Source organism: Oculina patagonica, chromosome 14, assembly GCF_052425735.1.
Source record: "Oculina patagonica isolate OP01 chromosome 14, crgOcupat, whole genome shotgun sequence".
NCBI lineage: Eukaryota > Metazoa > Cnidaria > Anthozoa > Scleractinia > Oculinidae > Oculina > Oculina patagonica.
In genome coordinates, this window is record NC_135771.1 from 9,385,866 (window position 1) to 9,399,422 (window position 13,557).

General features: G+C 38.9%; 1 protein-coding gene and 1 pseudogene across 1 annotated transcript; both read right to left on the reverse strand.

Moving 5' to 3' along the window:
* Positions 1 to 632: 632 nt before the first annotated feature.
* LOC144639206 (protein FAM32A-like) lies at positions 633 to 5,429 on the reverse strand. The gene is made up of 4 exons (XM_078498484.1): positions 5,344 to 5,429; positions 2,730 to 2,880; positions 2,453 to 2,506; positions 633 to 1,969 (listed from the first exon to the last, which is right to left on the reverse strand). The coding sequence occupies exons 1-4, from the start codon at positions 5,415 to 5,417 to the stop codon at positions 1,901 to 1,903; spliced, it is 348 nt and encodes a 115-aa protein (XP_078354610.1). The 5' UTR covers positions 5,418 to 5,429; the 3' UTR covers positions 633 to 1,900.
* A 6,867-nt stretch (positions 5,430 to 12,296) lies between these two features.
* Positions 12,297 to 13,363, reverse strand: LOC144637705 (retinol dehydrogenase 13 pseudogene; annotated as a pseudogene).
* Between the last annotated feature and the right edge of the window lie 194 nt (positions 13,364 to 13,557).

A 13,557-nucleotide genomic window follows, 5' to 3' on the forward strand; every position in this document is an offset into this window, starting at 1 on the left:
ATTATTCAACGAATTGTCAACGAAACACATTTTGCACATAGAAAAACTGAAACTATGCAGCGCTTTACAAGATTTCGGACCAATCTTCGCAACCTACGAATATCGCAGGATATCTGTTATGTACGGATGACAGATATCGTTAACATTTTGACCATATATGGGCAGCGCGCGCATCTGTTGAATAATAATTTTTGATATTGGACGTCCAATAATTGGAATTTCTTCCAAATTTGGTCGGCGCTAGCCGAATAGCTGGAATTAGCTGAGGATTGAAAGCCAATCAGAAACACCAAAATATTTTGAATGAATAATAATAGAAGTTAGTTACATAAATTATAATGAGCTATTTTTATCACGAACGTAAAGAGTACTTATTAACATATTATTCACTGTGTAGGAAAATACTGTAAATTATATGCTGGATATTACATCTGATGTACGAGGGGTCCCTGTGACAATCAGATGTAGGGCCTGTGCCTCTTTCATTATGGCACATTTTCTATTTCAATTTCAAGTCAAACTTGATTTAATGCTAGCATAAGTGATGAGGCTACTAAAGACAATGCAAGAACAAGAGTCAATTAAACTTTTGCATGTCCTCCCAATATTCTTATGGCAATTATGCTAAACTGTTTAAAATGTTATATCTTTGAGGGTATCCTCCCTCTACATTTATTTTTCATTGTAGTTACATTTGTAGAGATGTGTTATTAAAGTAATAAAATTAAACAGTCTCCAACATTTATTTTATTAATTTTCCCCTCCTCCCCCTGCTCTATAAAGCCTCCTCCCTTAAAAGGTCTTGATAAGATAGAAAACAGCAAAACAAAATAAATGAAGAAATATCACAAGTTTTTTTAAAACATCTAATGTTACATCCATACAAGGGCCCCCAAAAAGTGCCAATTGATCTGGTCATCCGGGACAAGTAGACTTTCCTCTTGGGCAAAAAACTTTTCATTGCTGACTTAATCATACTGAAAAGTAAACTTCGACAAGCATGCAACTGGGCCCTGAGCAAAGAAAATTTGCAAGCTGCTTGTTCAAATGCAAGCTGGAATTCAAGGTTTTTTTAAGCACTGTTTCATTTGGTTTTCACAAAAAGACCCTTCTGGTAATTATGCTATATGTTTTTGCTGCTTGTGGTACCTTCTATCACTAAGAACTGGTCATCAAGGACAGCTACAGTAGTTCATCTTATAATACAGTAATATTATGACATGGTTGCCATAGACTTTTCCCTAATAAAACTCTAACTACCCTGACAAAATAAATACAAAATATCAAATATAGTAGTGGCCTCCAACCTCTGCTTTCAAAAGAAAAACGTTGCTGAAATCACATTAACCCATCACATTTCTGCCAATACGTTTAAACATAAAATTATTGATCGTGCAAAAATTCTATTAAAGATTATTTTGTAATGCAAGGGTCTTGTTAGAAATAAAAGTTTAACTAGGGTTACCAGGTATATACATGTATCTTACTTAGAATTTAATTGTGAATGACTGGTGTAACAATATTACCTACATAGGGTAATCATCATCATAACTTTGAAACTGTCAATGAAAGCAAGGAGTTATAAAAAGTCTTTTTATGAATAAAACATAAGGTTGATTGGTATGTACATTATTTTTTATATGGAGTTGAACCTTGAAACTGTCAATGATTGCAAGGAGTTGTATAAACAAAGTCTTGTTTCGAAATCAATAAAACAGGTGAAAACAAAAAATATGCAAATTGAACATTGTTAGTTGGTTTCAAGCCATGAAACCTCAAAGAGCATCTTAAAATATATTAATAAAATTATGTACATTATTGTTATGTTAAAACATGATGCGAGACAGTAAAGGTGTAACTCCTTTGCCCAAGTCACAGAGCACTGCAGCCGGGTGCCAAATCACTTTGTCCAGCTGACTTTGGGTATGTCATAATGTTCTGTGAGGCCATCAAGATAATCATTGAATTTCTGTAAAAAGAAAAACACAAAGAGATCAAAATTGATCCAGAGACCAGCATACTTAACATTAGGTTATGATTACAGTACTAGATGTTTGTTATATCATGCTCAACCTCATCCAATAAAAATAATTATTGTTATATAGCTGATATTATTTTCCCACAACAGCCCACTCTCTTATTGGCTAATTCGAGGTCACATGAAGTCATGTCAAAAGTCTCTGAGCGGGCAACATTGCAATATCTATGACATCAGAGGGTAACGTTGCAAAGTTGCCTGCAAATGTGGACAAACAAGTGCCATTTTTCTAAACTTTTGTCGTGCTATATACCGGTAACAAAACACTTAATGAATGGTCCCTTGGGAAACCACTTATTTGGGAAACATTGAGGTTCTCGGGAAACAAACTTAAATGTTTCCCTCACGAACAGTCATTAAGTGTACATGTACATGTATATTATTTTGCTTAGTAACTTCTGTCAGTACATGTACCTCTACTCTTTGCTTGTGGGTTTTTTCTGCCTTCTTTAAAATCCTCTCTGCTGCCTGAATGAACAAAAAAAACAAATTATAATTTTAAAAAATGAACTCGTTTTACAAAATGTTGAAAAAAAAATTCATAACAAGAAAATAATGCCAGAAGCTTTCATTGCGCATTTGGGTTTTATCAGAAAGTTTTATTTCTCATGGTCTCACACTTTTTTTTCACTAGAACTGTACAAGTGTTATTTCCACAGTTAAACTTGTTAATTTAAACATCTGTACATACCCGTTTTTCTTGGATTTTATCATAAGCAATTTGAGCTGGTGTTCGCTTATCCTCTACCGGAACCTCTTTTTGGCTTTCCTCACTTCCAGCCTTAGATGCACTGTGAGAAACATCTTCAAGCACTTTCTTTGCCTTGTTTTTCTTCTTTTTCCTGCAATTTTGAGAATTTGAGGATTTTGCTTAGTTATGCACAAGGATAATCAGTCAAAAACTGTATGCCTAAAGAAAAAGACTGGTAAAAGATCTCTTGAATATAAGGCCAAGTAAAAGAAAAAAAAACTTTCTCGTCCGGATTTCTATAAAAAAAGAGAGCAGACAGGTGCATTTTTTTTGCTATTTGTTATTCTCCATCGTCAAATTCTCCAGAAGCGAACCTGCAAAACAAATCCTGACCTCGCCAGTACGGACCTAGCGTGCCGGGGCTATAAAATTTGGCCTGATTTCGTATTGATGTGCAGACAAAAGCCATGTCTTACAAAATTTTCTTTGTACTTAATTGAGGAGTAACGCCTGTTGGTTTTTGTTCATTCCAACTTTCCCAATAACAAATATTAAAAAAAAGAGAAGCGGCTCCAAAAAATGAAGCGGGCGGGGACGAAAAACATTTCTTTTTAGGCGGTGACGCCTATATGTTATGGCCCGGTGGACGGGTTTATGATTACTCCAACCGAGTAGCACTGGGAACTAGGCACTTTGTTGTTTACTCAGTTTCGGTCGCCATCTTTGATTGTCAATGAGTATGAATCAACTTTAAGAGCATCCATCGGCAAAACGCGTTTGATTTCTAACGTACAGTTAAACGGAGTTTTGGGGTCAGGGGAGAATGATGTACTGGATAATTGTGAGCTCGCTTAAAGAACTTTTTTACCGTTGTACGTGTATTCGAAGTCGGCATACGTGATGGCAGACTAAGTTGACTGATGTTGAATTTGATGAGTGCCGGTTAGTGTCATAACTTTTGAAACCTTTCCAAAAGGGAGACCGATGGCAGCAGTATCTTGATTAGATTGCAAAGGTGAGCTATCTGAAATCATTGTTTGCTTTGACGTGCATTGTTGTCGATAATATTTAACTTTAAGTTAATTTTCTTTTCTTTTCCCTTCGCGACTCGCCATCTTCCTTTTACTGCTTTTGATAATATTTATTCGGGTATTTATCTCAAGCCATTAAAAATAACACAGTGACGGTATCCGTATTCCTATTTGTACGAGAAGCCTGGGTTAAGAAAGAACTTCTACCCTATTGCTGATTTAGCTGATCTAAAATGTTTTGTTTGATAAGTTGCATAAATGCATGTAAGTGATTCTAGTAAGCGGTGTTGACTTCATTACATTTCAGACCATTTCAATACGGAAATGTCACACAATCTTCAGTATCGACTAGGTGTGGAAATCAATCCTGGGCCTTTCTGTTGCTAAATGATGAAGTTCATAATGATTTAATGTATTTATCTTATCATTCTGTAGGTTTGTAATGTATTGGAGGTTCGTTTTGTAGTCAAGGCAAATAAAAATTAAAATGAATAAGAAAAATGCAATTTCTGGGATCATTGTAAAGCGTCATCGCCTGTGCATGCATGTATGCGTGCCGGTTATTTTACTTGGCCAAACAATGATTCCCGGAGTATCACATCAAACATTTGGTTTTCGAACTCGATCAAACCCAATCGAACATAAATCGAATGATTAAATTCGATGTTGTTCGGCCATCGAACGAAATCGAACTCACAAAAAATAATTGCGAATCGAACCAAATCAAACGTTCCATAAAGTCTGATGAGGTTCGATTTAGTTCTGTTAGCGAGGGAATATTATGTTTTGTTTCTTTAGGATCAAATAAAAGACGAAGATTACATGATACTGTGTCCAGTCACTTATTCCAATACCATTTAAGGAATAAACCATAATTTTTTTACTCGCTCATTAGGTTCCAATTATTTTGTTTATTTTAAATTTTAGCTACAAGTTCGATTTCCAAACTTATGTAATTGAACTAAATCAAACACTTAATTTTGATTTCATTCGATTTGGTTCGGAAATCGAACTCACAAAAAAAAAAATAGTTGCTTGATTTAATTTGATGACCAAACAGCATCGAATTGAATCGTCCAATGTCTTCCGAATTCATTCAATTGAGTTTGATGAAAAATTCGTTCAGTTTTGTTCGATGTGATACGCCAGGAATGACTGATCAAATTGATCAAAACAAGATTTTGACATAACTGATAGAATTCTTGTGCACTCACTGGGCAAGAGCGGGCAAGAGCTATGGTCAATGAGAGTATCGACAATGAAAATGGCGTAAACTGTTACACAATGCAAAGCAACAGTTTTAAAACACTCGACTGAGAAATTGTTGCAACTTTCAAATTACAACAACTGTATCAGCCTCAGGCAGAAAAAAAATGATCTTACGAGCTGTCATATCAAACTGACGCTTTACCTTCAAGAAATCCCTTTGGTAAGTTTGGCCCCTCATATAATTTTTTCTTGTAGTAAAGCTTTTTACTACACGAAAAAAGATGTTAGAAAAGTTTGTCTCACAGAAGCGAAGTAGCGAATTCTTCAGCCGCTACTACTTCTTTGATGACTACAAATTCAACGAAAAGTCTTACTTCTTTACGCCTCCATCTGCTACTCCTTTTAGCTTCAAAGAACCACGACTGACTCCTTCGTAAGCGTCCGCCATATTGGATACGTTCGATACGTTCTTTGTCACGTCCTCCGAGCCCGCTTTTCTTTTGGTCAGCACCAAGAACGCCGTGCTGGCTAGGTGCGTGGTGTATGGGGACCAAACGCGGACTGCACGCAAAGAGTCACGCAAAGAAACGTGATGGCTAGCCTGCGAACAACAGCTAGGGCTTTCCACAAGTTGCTCGGCAACTTTTTGGCAACTTTTCATGATTCGAGCAACTTTTTCCCCTTCGAGCAACTTTCTTCCTCTCGAGCAACTTGTTGCATTTTGAGCAATTTCCAGACCGAAGATCTCCGAAGATTATCCGAGTGTTGTTCAAAGGCAATACGAACGTTTCCGAAGATTTACGAAGTTTGCCGAAGACTTTTGGGGAACATCTGAAGACATTTCGACTTTCGGCTCATTTTGCATTAAAACATTAAAAAAAACTCGTCAGCAAACATGACGTCATTGATATCTTCACAATTTTTCTCAGTGAAAGAAATCCTTGTTATTTAACACATTTTCCCCTTAACATGTTATTTAGATACTTCTTTTGCTGTAAAATTGCATAAAACGGCTTAGAAATCTTACTCTCAAAGGGAAATTAGCATATATTTAGAGAAATTCTCTTGATTAGAAGCGTTTTGGATTTTTTGGAGCAACTTTCAAGCAACTTTTATTATCAGAAGCAACCTTTTTTGGATTTTTAGAGCAACTTTTGAGCAGCTTTTTGAGAAATTACGGACAACTTTTTGGGAAATCTCGAGCAACTTGTGGAAAGCCCTAAGTCAACAGCCGCAACTCTTTCTGTGTTCACAGCTAACGTAACATGATGACATGATCGTGGTGACTATTAGCCTCTTACTTAGACGTTCTTTTGGCTCGCCAAGCAATCTATCCTTCCTTGATAAGGTCCCTTATCTCAGTGTTATCTCGTTTCCAGATCTCCCTTTCCTTGGGTTAAGGACTGCTGGTTTTCTGCACTTTCGACCTTCGTCTGCTCAGTCTGTTTGTTCAGACCTTTCAGGTGCTTATGCACATGTTTGGCTGTTCACTCGGCAGTTCATTCGAATCGTTGTTTCTGCAGTCTTCATATCCGTTACTTACATGAACAGTAAAAGCCGAAATATTAAAACCTATAGAGTTCCGAAACTTTTTGGTTTTAATATCATAAATGGCACGCCACAGCGTTGGAACTATTCCTTCGCTTAGGAAAATCAAAATAACAATTTGCTTTAACCATATGCCGGATCTCGATCCCACCATATGGCGGACCATGACCGACTCAAGATCCAGTCCTCCGTGGGTCAGTTGTGCTAGACCTCTTTTCGTTTCGAGATAGGCGAATACGTCTATAAAACGACCTTGTTTCGACTTGTTTGTACCCACAAAGAAATGGTTTGTCTACGGCACTCAATTTCTTTGTAAAGACGGTTGGATGTATCCGGGAAGGAACTCATGGCCCGACAATTTTTAGTGGATTTTGCCATTTTGTTAGGTATAAAATAATTTAGTTTTAAACCGAAGATAATATAACAAGAAAAAGACAACCTGTTACTACCAAGTAAAACCCAATAGCCAGTCGTCAAGTAACGTAGCCGAATTTCGTAAAATTTTTGGGTTTTTTTTTTTTTTTATATCAATGATTTATCCAGAGACGTCAAAACTTTTCCCTCACTTAATTTTAACCGCGCGCTATGCTAATACCCACTCTATTTGGTGCCCAGATTGCACGCGCACGCATGATGCGAGCGTTCAAATTTAAAGTACGCGTGTACAACAAACCGTCGCGAGCTAACAAATGAAAACGACCAAGCGAGTTTGTTCCGTGCCAAGCGCTCAGCTTTTTCCGATGGTGAGTAAATCATTTTTGTTTTAAGAGATTTAATTTACCGAAATTAAATCCTAATAACAATGTTTAAAACATAACTGCGAAAGCTTATTTAGTTTACGGCAATTTTAGTAAAGTAATCTCATCATCAATTGTTAAACACATCCAACGAACTTTCCTAACTTAGGTCATTAGATTTTTGCCGGTTTTAAACTTTTTGTAAACGTTTCATCGGTATAGATTGTAAACAGTTAGCTCAGCCACGTAGGGCCAGCTGTGGTACCACAGTTTGAAACGTGGTTTTAGAGAGATTTACCCTGATTTGGCTTTTAGTTAACGGTACGTTACAATACGGAAAAGAGATCAATGTAACGTATTCCCGCGCGCGCTTATCCTGTTTTCTAGCTTTATTGTTAGCGAATTAATTATCTCTCTAAAGGGTCTGTCACTGCGCCCCTGACGAGAATGGCAGACTTTCTGAGCTTTCATGACAATCTACTCCGATCAAAGCCGAAATATTAAAACCTATAGAGTTCCGAAACTTTTTGGTTTTAATATCATAAATGGCATGCCACAGCGTTGGAACTATTCCTTCGCTTAGGAAAATCAAAATAACAAAATCCTGGTCGGAAGCTATTTAGAATTATAGCACAACTAAAGTAAAGCGCGCGTTCTGATTGGTTAATTTAGCGTCTACTATTTGCCCATGGGTGCATGCTGACGTATGCCTTCAACCTGAGCGCGCGCACTGATCTGATGCGACATGGCACAATAAAGTGCCACTACTTCACGAGTTTTTACTTGTTTTCTCGATTTTCCTGTGAATTTGAAAAGCTAAACATAAGAAAAACCATTTCTCCATAATGCTGAAAGACTTTGAGGTGTAATGCAAGTTTGAAATAATTCAAAACTTTGTTTTGTTTGTATTTTTCTTTTAGGTTTTCGTTAGCGTTTACGCGAGCACTACACGCAATTGTTCAAAGTAGCGCGCGCACTTTACCTCAAAAAAAAATTAATAAATCGCCTAAAAGTTGTGCTATAAAACAAATGGTAAACGTCACAGCGTGCACTATTGAGTTACAGATGCACTTGGGAGGTTTGCTAAGCACTCAAGAAGCTAGAGTCGCCCTCGGCTATCGCCTCGGGCGACTCTTACGCATCTTTCGTGCTTAGCAACCTCCCGCGTGCATCTGTAACTCAATAGTGCACACTGTGACGAAAAAAACAAAAAGAAAAATAACAACTGTTTTGCCTTTCAGGCTTTTGGTGCTGTTGTATCGAGGTCATTGGAAGTACCTTTTACCAACATAAAGGACTGCAATTGCCGCTACACCGATTGCAACTGATCATGATTAAGGGGGTGCACATGCATTTCGGTGCAAACATCAATGTATAAAACAACAGAAGGCTCGCGTGATCGCGTGATCTCGCCCTCGGCTTCGTCCCCAAGAGATCTGGGAACGATCTTCATGCCGTCACGCACACCGTCCTAGACTAGTAGAATAAATTTGTGGATTTTAAATTCAGATGTCATAGTTAATTCTCTGATTCCCATTTTTATGGCAATGGCAATTATAAGCTTCCCCAAGAAATCATTGATTGTCAGTAGTGTTCTGGATTTATTATTCTTGTCTCAAACCAAGAGAACAGAATATCAGACACAAATTTGTGTAATGGTGGCAGAAGCCCCATTTGTGGCAACACAGAAAACAAAATGAACAAAAGCCAAGCACTGAACTTTCCAATAAAGGATTTCTGTGCCTCTCTTTAACCCCTTGCCTACCAGAGCCAAACCCCGGGGGGGGGGGGTACTCCATATAACGGCCTATACGGGGAGGCTCCGCCCGAAAGGGGTACCTTTTTCAGACTTCAGGTATATAAAAGGGTAGCGATTTCACAAGTGTAGGTATATGAAAGGGTATAAAAATCCGTCATTTAGGTTTTTTAAAAGGCCTGTAATTAAAATATTTCGAACAGACGCACTTTATGGCTGTATTATTTTAATTTATTAAGCGCTACATAAAAATGACAAGAAAACGTCCTGTTCTAAGGCTATGTCACGTCTTTTAGGTATATGAAAGGGGCACCTTTTTTCAGTAAAAGGTATACGAAAGGGGTACAATTTCTGTCAAAATGGTATATAAAAGGGTAAGGGGTAAGAGCTTGGGGCGGAGCCTCCCCGTATTAAAATTTTTTGAGTGCCCCCCCCGGGAGCCAAACACACTAAGCAACCGGCGGCCATATTGAATTTTAATGAGATTCTAAATTTGGCTAAGCAATGGCATCTTTTCAGATCAAATATTAAAGAACACCTAGATTAAGCATTTAAAATGAATTCCTCTTCCTTTTCTGCATTCTCTTACCTTTTTCAAGAAAAGTCCTAATTTACGCAATATGAGAGACAACCTTAAACTTACTCTGGACAGACCGAACTGTAATGTTGGTAAACTGTCGTTCAAACACAGATCTGCAATGGCTTGGAACTCTTTACCACAATCAGTTAAATCCATAGAAGACCATAATAGATTTAAAAACAAACTTCGTTATCTTTCTACATATATTGACAAAATTTCTTTCAATCGATCAGCAATAATATACACTAAGGATTTATCAAATTATGAATATTTTTAGGAATTTTATTTTTTACCATATTTTAAAAAAATTTATACATTTTCTTTTGTAATTATTAGGTTTATTAGGTTAAGATTTTTTAAAGATAATTTTTCATATCTATTTTGTAAATTTTAATTAACCGCAGGTCCACATCAGCTTTATGCTGCCTTATTCCGACCTGCGTAATCAAATAAATGATGTATGTATGTATGTATGTATGTATGTATGACTCGTACAGCTCCCTGGCAAACTCGTTGACCATGTACATTTGAAGGTTCAATTTCTTCGATTGATCGAGGCTTCTTCTTTGCCACCTTCTTCTTTCTGTTCTTTATGTTCAGACTCTTCAGAATTATTTGGCTTAAATTCGCTGTGACTTAAATCGCTTACATCAGAGTCGCAATCGGCAAAACTTTCAGCAATAGCTTCATCTGTGTGCATTCCGCCTTCACGCCCACGAGCCGCCATTTCATAAATTGTCCGAGCAAAAAGCAATTTTATTGGGTCGGCAGTGTTTTGAAAGTAGTGCCAGACCTTTCTCAACAACCGGGCATGATTTATTCAAGGCATCGCGAACAACCAGGCTTTCAGTGATGTCCTTTGGTTGAGGACGTATATATACGTCCTCGGTCGTTGCGTGACAATGGAGAGGACGTATATATACATCCTTGGTAGGCAAGGGGTTAAATAATCCTCAAACCCAGTAAACACAATAACTATACTGTACTATGCTATGCTTTGCTATGCTATGCTATACAGAAAACTAAAACTACTCTGCTTTCCTCAAACTCATTTCATAACTCATCAAGTTAAAACAATGCAAGTCATAGAGGGGTTATTATACTCTAGTGGTCTAGCATTTTTGAGCCGATTTTAAGTGTCAGTCTGTGGACACACTCTTTATATCTGGTGCAGGGGCGGATACAGGGGGGGGGGGTGGATATCCACCCCCCATTTTTCAGTAAAAAAAAATTCGAAATGTCACTTTATTTGAAATAGAAAATAAATAAAGAAAGAAAAATTAGCTCTCGCTCATGTCTGGTTGTTACGGCACGTTTCGCCGTCTGCCGCCACTTAGGGTTAGGGTTAGGGTTAGGCCCTAATGGTCTGCCATCCACCCCCCGCCCCCCCCCCCCCCCCTTTTGAAATCCTGGATCCACCCCTGTTGTGGTCTACGATCAAGAAATTTATGGTGGTCTTGGTCTTCAGTAGAAAATAAAAGAAATTTGCAGTCTAGGAAGAAAGACTACCTGTAATAGACACTCAGGATGGTGTTAATACTGATGAAAATGGTATGTTTGTCCAGGAATTTTTATTATGGATATTATTCAGTATGGACTGGAAATCATCTTTAACTTGATGAGTATTTATGACTTTGGAGAACGTTAGTACTTTTTCTACTCAACATTTCCTTTTTCACTGATATACAGTTGCTATTTATGTGGTGAGAACCAAAGATAATTTTTTCTAGACTATTTTGGCATACATGTAGCTCTAGAGAAATTAACTTTTTTCTAAACAGACAAATAGTTACTGGATATCTGTCGTATACACCGAATGCAAATATGGCGGATCACTCGGTCGGTGCCTGGGACGAGCTGCATAAAAGCGAGGCTAGTCAGGATGCTTTCGTACAGAAGTCTTGCTTATTCGTCGATCTGTTGTGTTTCTTTTCGCTACTCCTATGAGTTGCTGTGTTTCTGAATGCCATGAGAAATGTGTTAGAAGTGTTCACTGTTTGCCTCTTAGGGAAAAATTGGACCGATGCAATTCGCTGAGACGAAAGAAAGGAGTACAAAGGAGTTCACGATCGCCGCGGGAACTGTAAATAATGTTTGTTCGCTACATTTCAAGTTAGAAGATCTTAGAAAAATGCTTTCACTAGCTTTAACTATCAGGGCAGTTGAATTTCATTCACTTGGTTAGTATTTGATCGTGCGATTCCGTGCGAGTGGATCGTACGCGAACAAAGCCGGACATGAACATCTTCTTTTGAGACAGAGGATGTCTTGGAAGTGGAGCTTTTCTTTACCTTGGGAAAGGTCCTGGCCATGCAACTCGTGCTGGAACACCACCAGACACCACATAAGCTCGTCATTTAAACGAAATTTTCTAAGAAGCAACAAGTAAGTAGCGAACAAACCTCAATACCGGTAGTTCCTGCGACGATCGCGAACTCCTTTGTTTCGTCTCAACGAATTGAATTGATCCACTTTTTCCCTTAGAGGCAAACAGTGAACACGCACTTCTATAACTTCTCGTGGCATTCAGAAACACAGCAACTCATAGGAGCAGCGAAAAGAAACACAACAGATCGAGGAACAAGCAAGACTTCTGTACGAAAGCATTGTCAAAACACAACACCGAAGCCTGACTAGCCTCGCTTTCATGCAGCTCGTCCCAGGCAACAACTGAGTGGTCCGCCATATTTGCACTCGGTGTATTTCTTGTCACATAAAATGAAGGCTCGTTACTTAGGTCTGAACATGCAAGAAGAGATAGTCTTTGCACTTCAGAGTACTTTAAACTTTCACTTGTCTAATCCAACCAACTTCAGGCTAAGATCCCACAACTTCCTAGCGGCGTCATCATCCTGCGCACCCTTGCATTCCTCTTTTATGGCACAATCTGCCAGATATTTGCCACTTACTCCTTCCATCTCTTCTGACACTGCGCAGTAAATGGTTGTCTGGGCTCCTTGCTCTACACTCTTAAACAAATACCAGCGGAGTGGACCCATCAGTGAACTGGACAGAATGGAGTGACGCTGCAAATCTGTACTGACTGCCCCTGGGTGGAGCGAATTGGCCGTCACATGGGTACCCTCAAGACGTTTGCTCAGCTCTCGTGTAAAGAGCACGTTTGCAAGCTTGCTGTTGAAATAGGCTCCCCAGGCACTGTAATTCTTCTCGTAGTGGATGTCATCAAAGTTAATCTTCTGAGATCCTATTGCATGAGCAGAAGAAGAAACGTTTATGATACGACTCGGGGCAGAACGTTTCACGCGATCAAGGAGTAGCATGGTTAGGAGAAAATGGCCAAGGTGGTTGGTTCCAAACTGCATTTCAAATCCATCCTCGGTCTTCTGATAGTCGCAAGCCATCACACCAGCATTGTTAATCAGGATGTCTAGGCGAGGCTCGCTGTTCAGGATGTTGTCTGCAAATTTGCGAACTGAATCTAAAGAGGCCAGGTCTAACTTCTCAAGGAAGACGCTTGTGCTTTCACTTCGCTCTTGTATCTCCTTCAGCGCTGCCTTGCCTTTCTCCATGTTGCGGCAGCCGATAATAACTCTCGCCCCTCGTTTGGCTAGATCCACCGCAGTTTCTTTGCCGATGCCGGTATTTCCGCCTGTGATAACGACTGTTTTGCCTTTCAGGCTTTTGGTGCTGTGGCATCGAGGTCCTTGTAAGTATCGTCTGCCCGCTACAAGCACTGCAACGGCTGCAGCACCGATTGCAAGTGGAGCCGCCATCTTGTTTGTTTGCGTGTTTGGTTTGGTGAGTCAGCAGTACTCCACCCACCCCCAACCGAGAAGGACAACCGAAGGGTACTAGGAACGAGAGTTTCAGAGTTCTTTCTGATGTTTCCTAGACTGCAAAACAGTCGTATCTTTTGCGAACGCTCGCTTTTTCGAAGAGACTTAAGAGAAAAAACGACTGTTTTGCAGTCTAAGAATTTCCGAACTTTAGATGAGATGAACGCGTA

What these genes read in the sequence shown, in the direction of transcription:
- LOC144639206 (XM_078498484.1), bottom strand. Translation starts at nt 5,417, where the DNA reads ATGGCGGACGCTTACGAAGGAGTCAGTCGTGGTTCTTTGAAGCTAAAA. An exon ending in ATAAAATCCAAGAAAAACGG is followed by an intron (nt 2,507 to 2,729) that starts GTATGTACAGAT and finishes TTGTTCATTCAG; the next exon opens with GCAGCAGAGAGGATTTTAAA. An exon ending in CCCACAAGCAAAGAGTAGAG is followed by an intron (nt 1,970 to 2,452) that starts GTACATGTACTG and finishes TTCTTTTTACAG; the next exon opens with AAATTCAATGATTATCTTGA.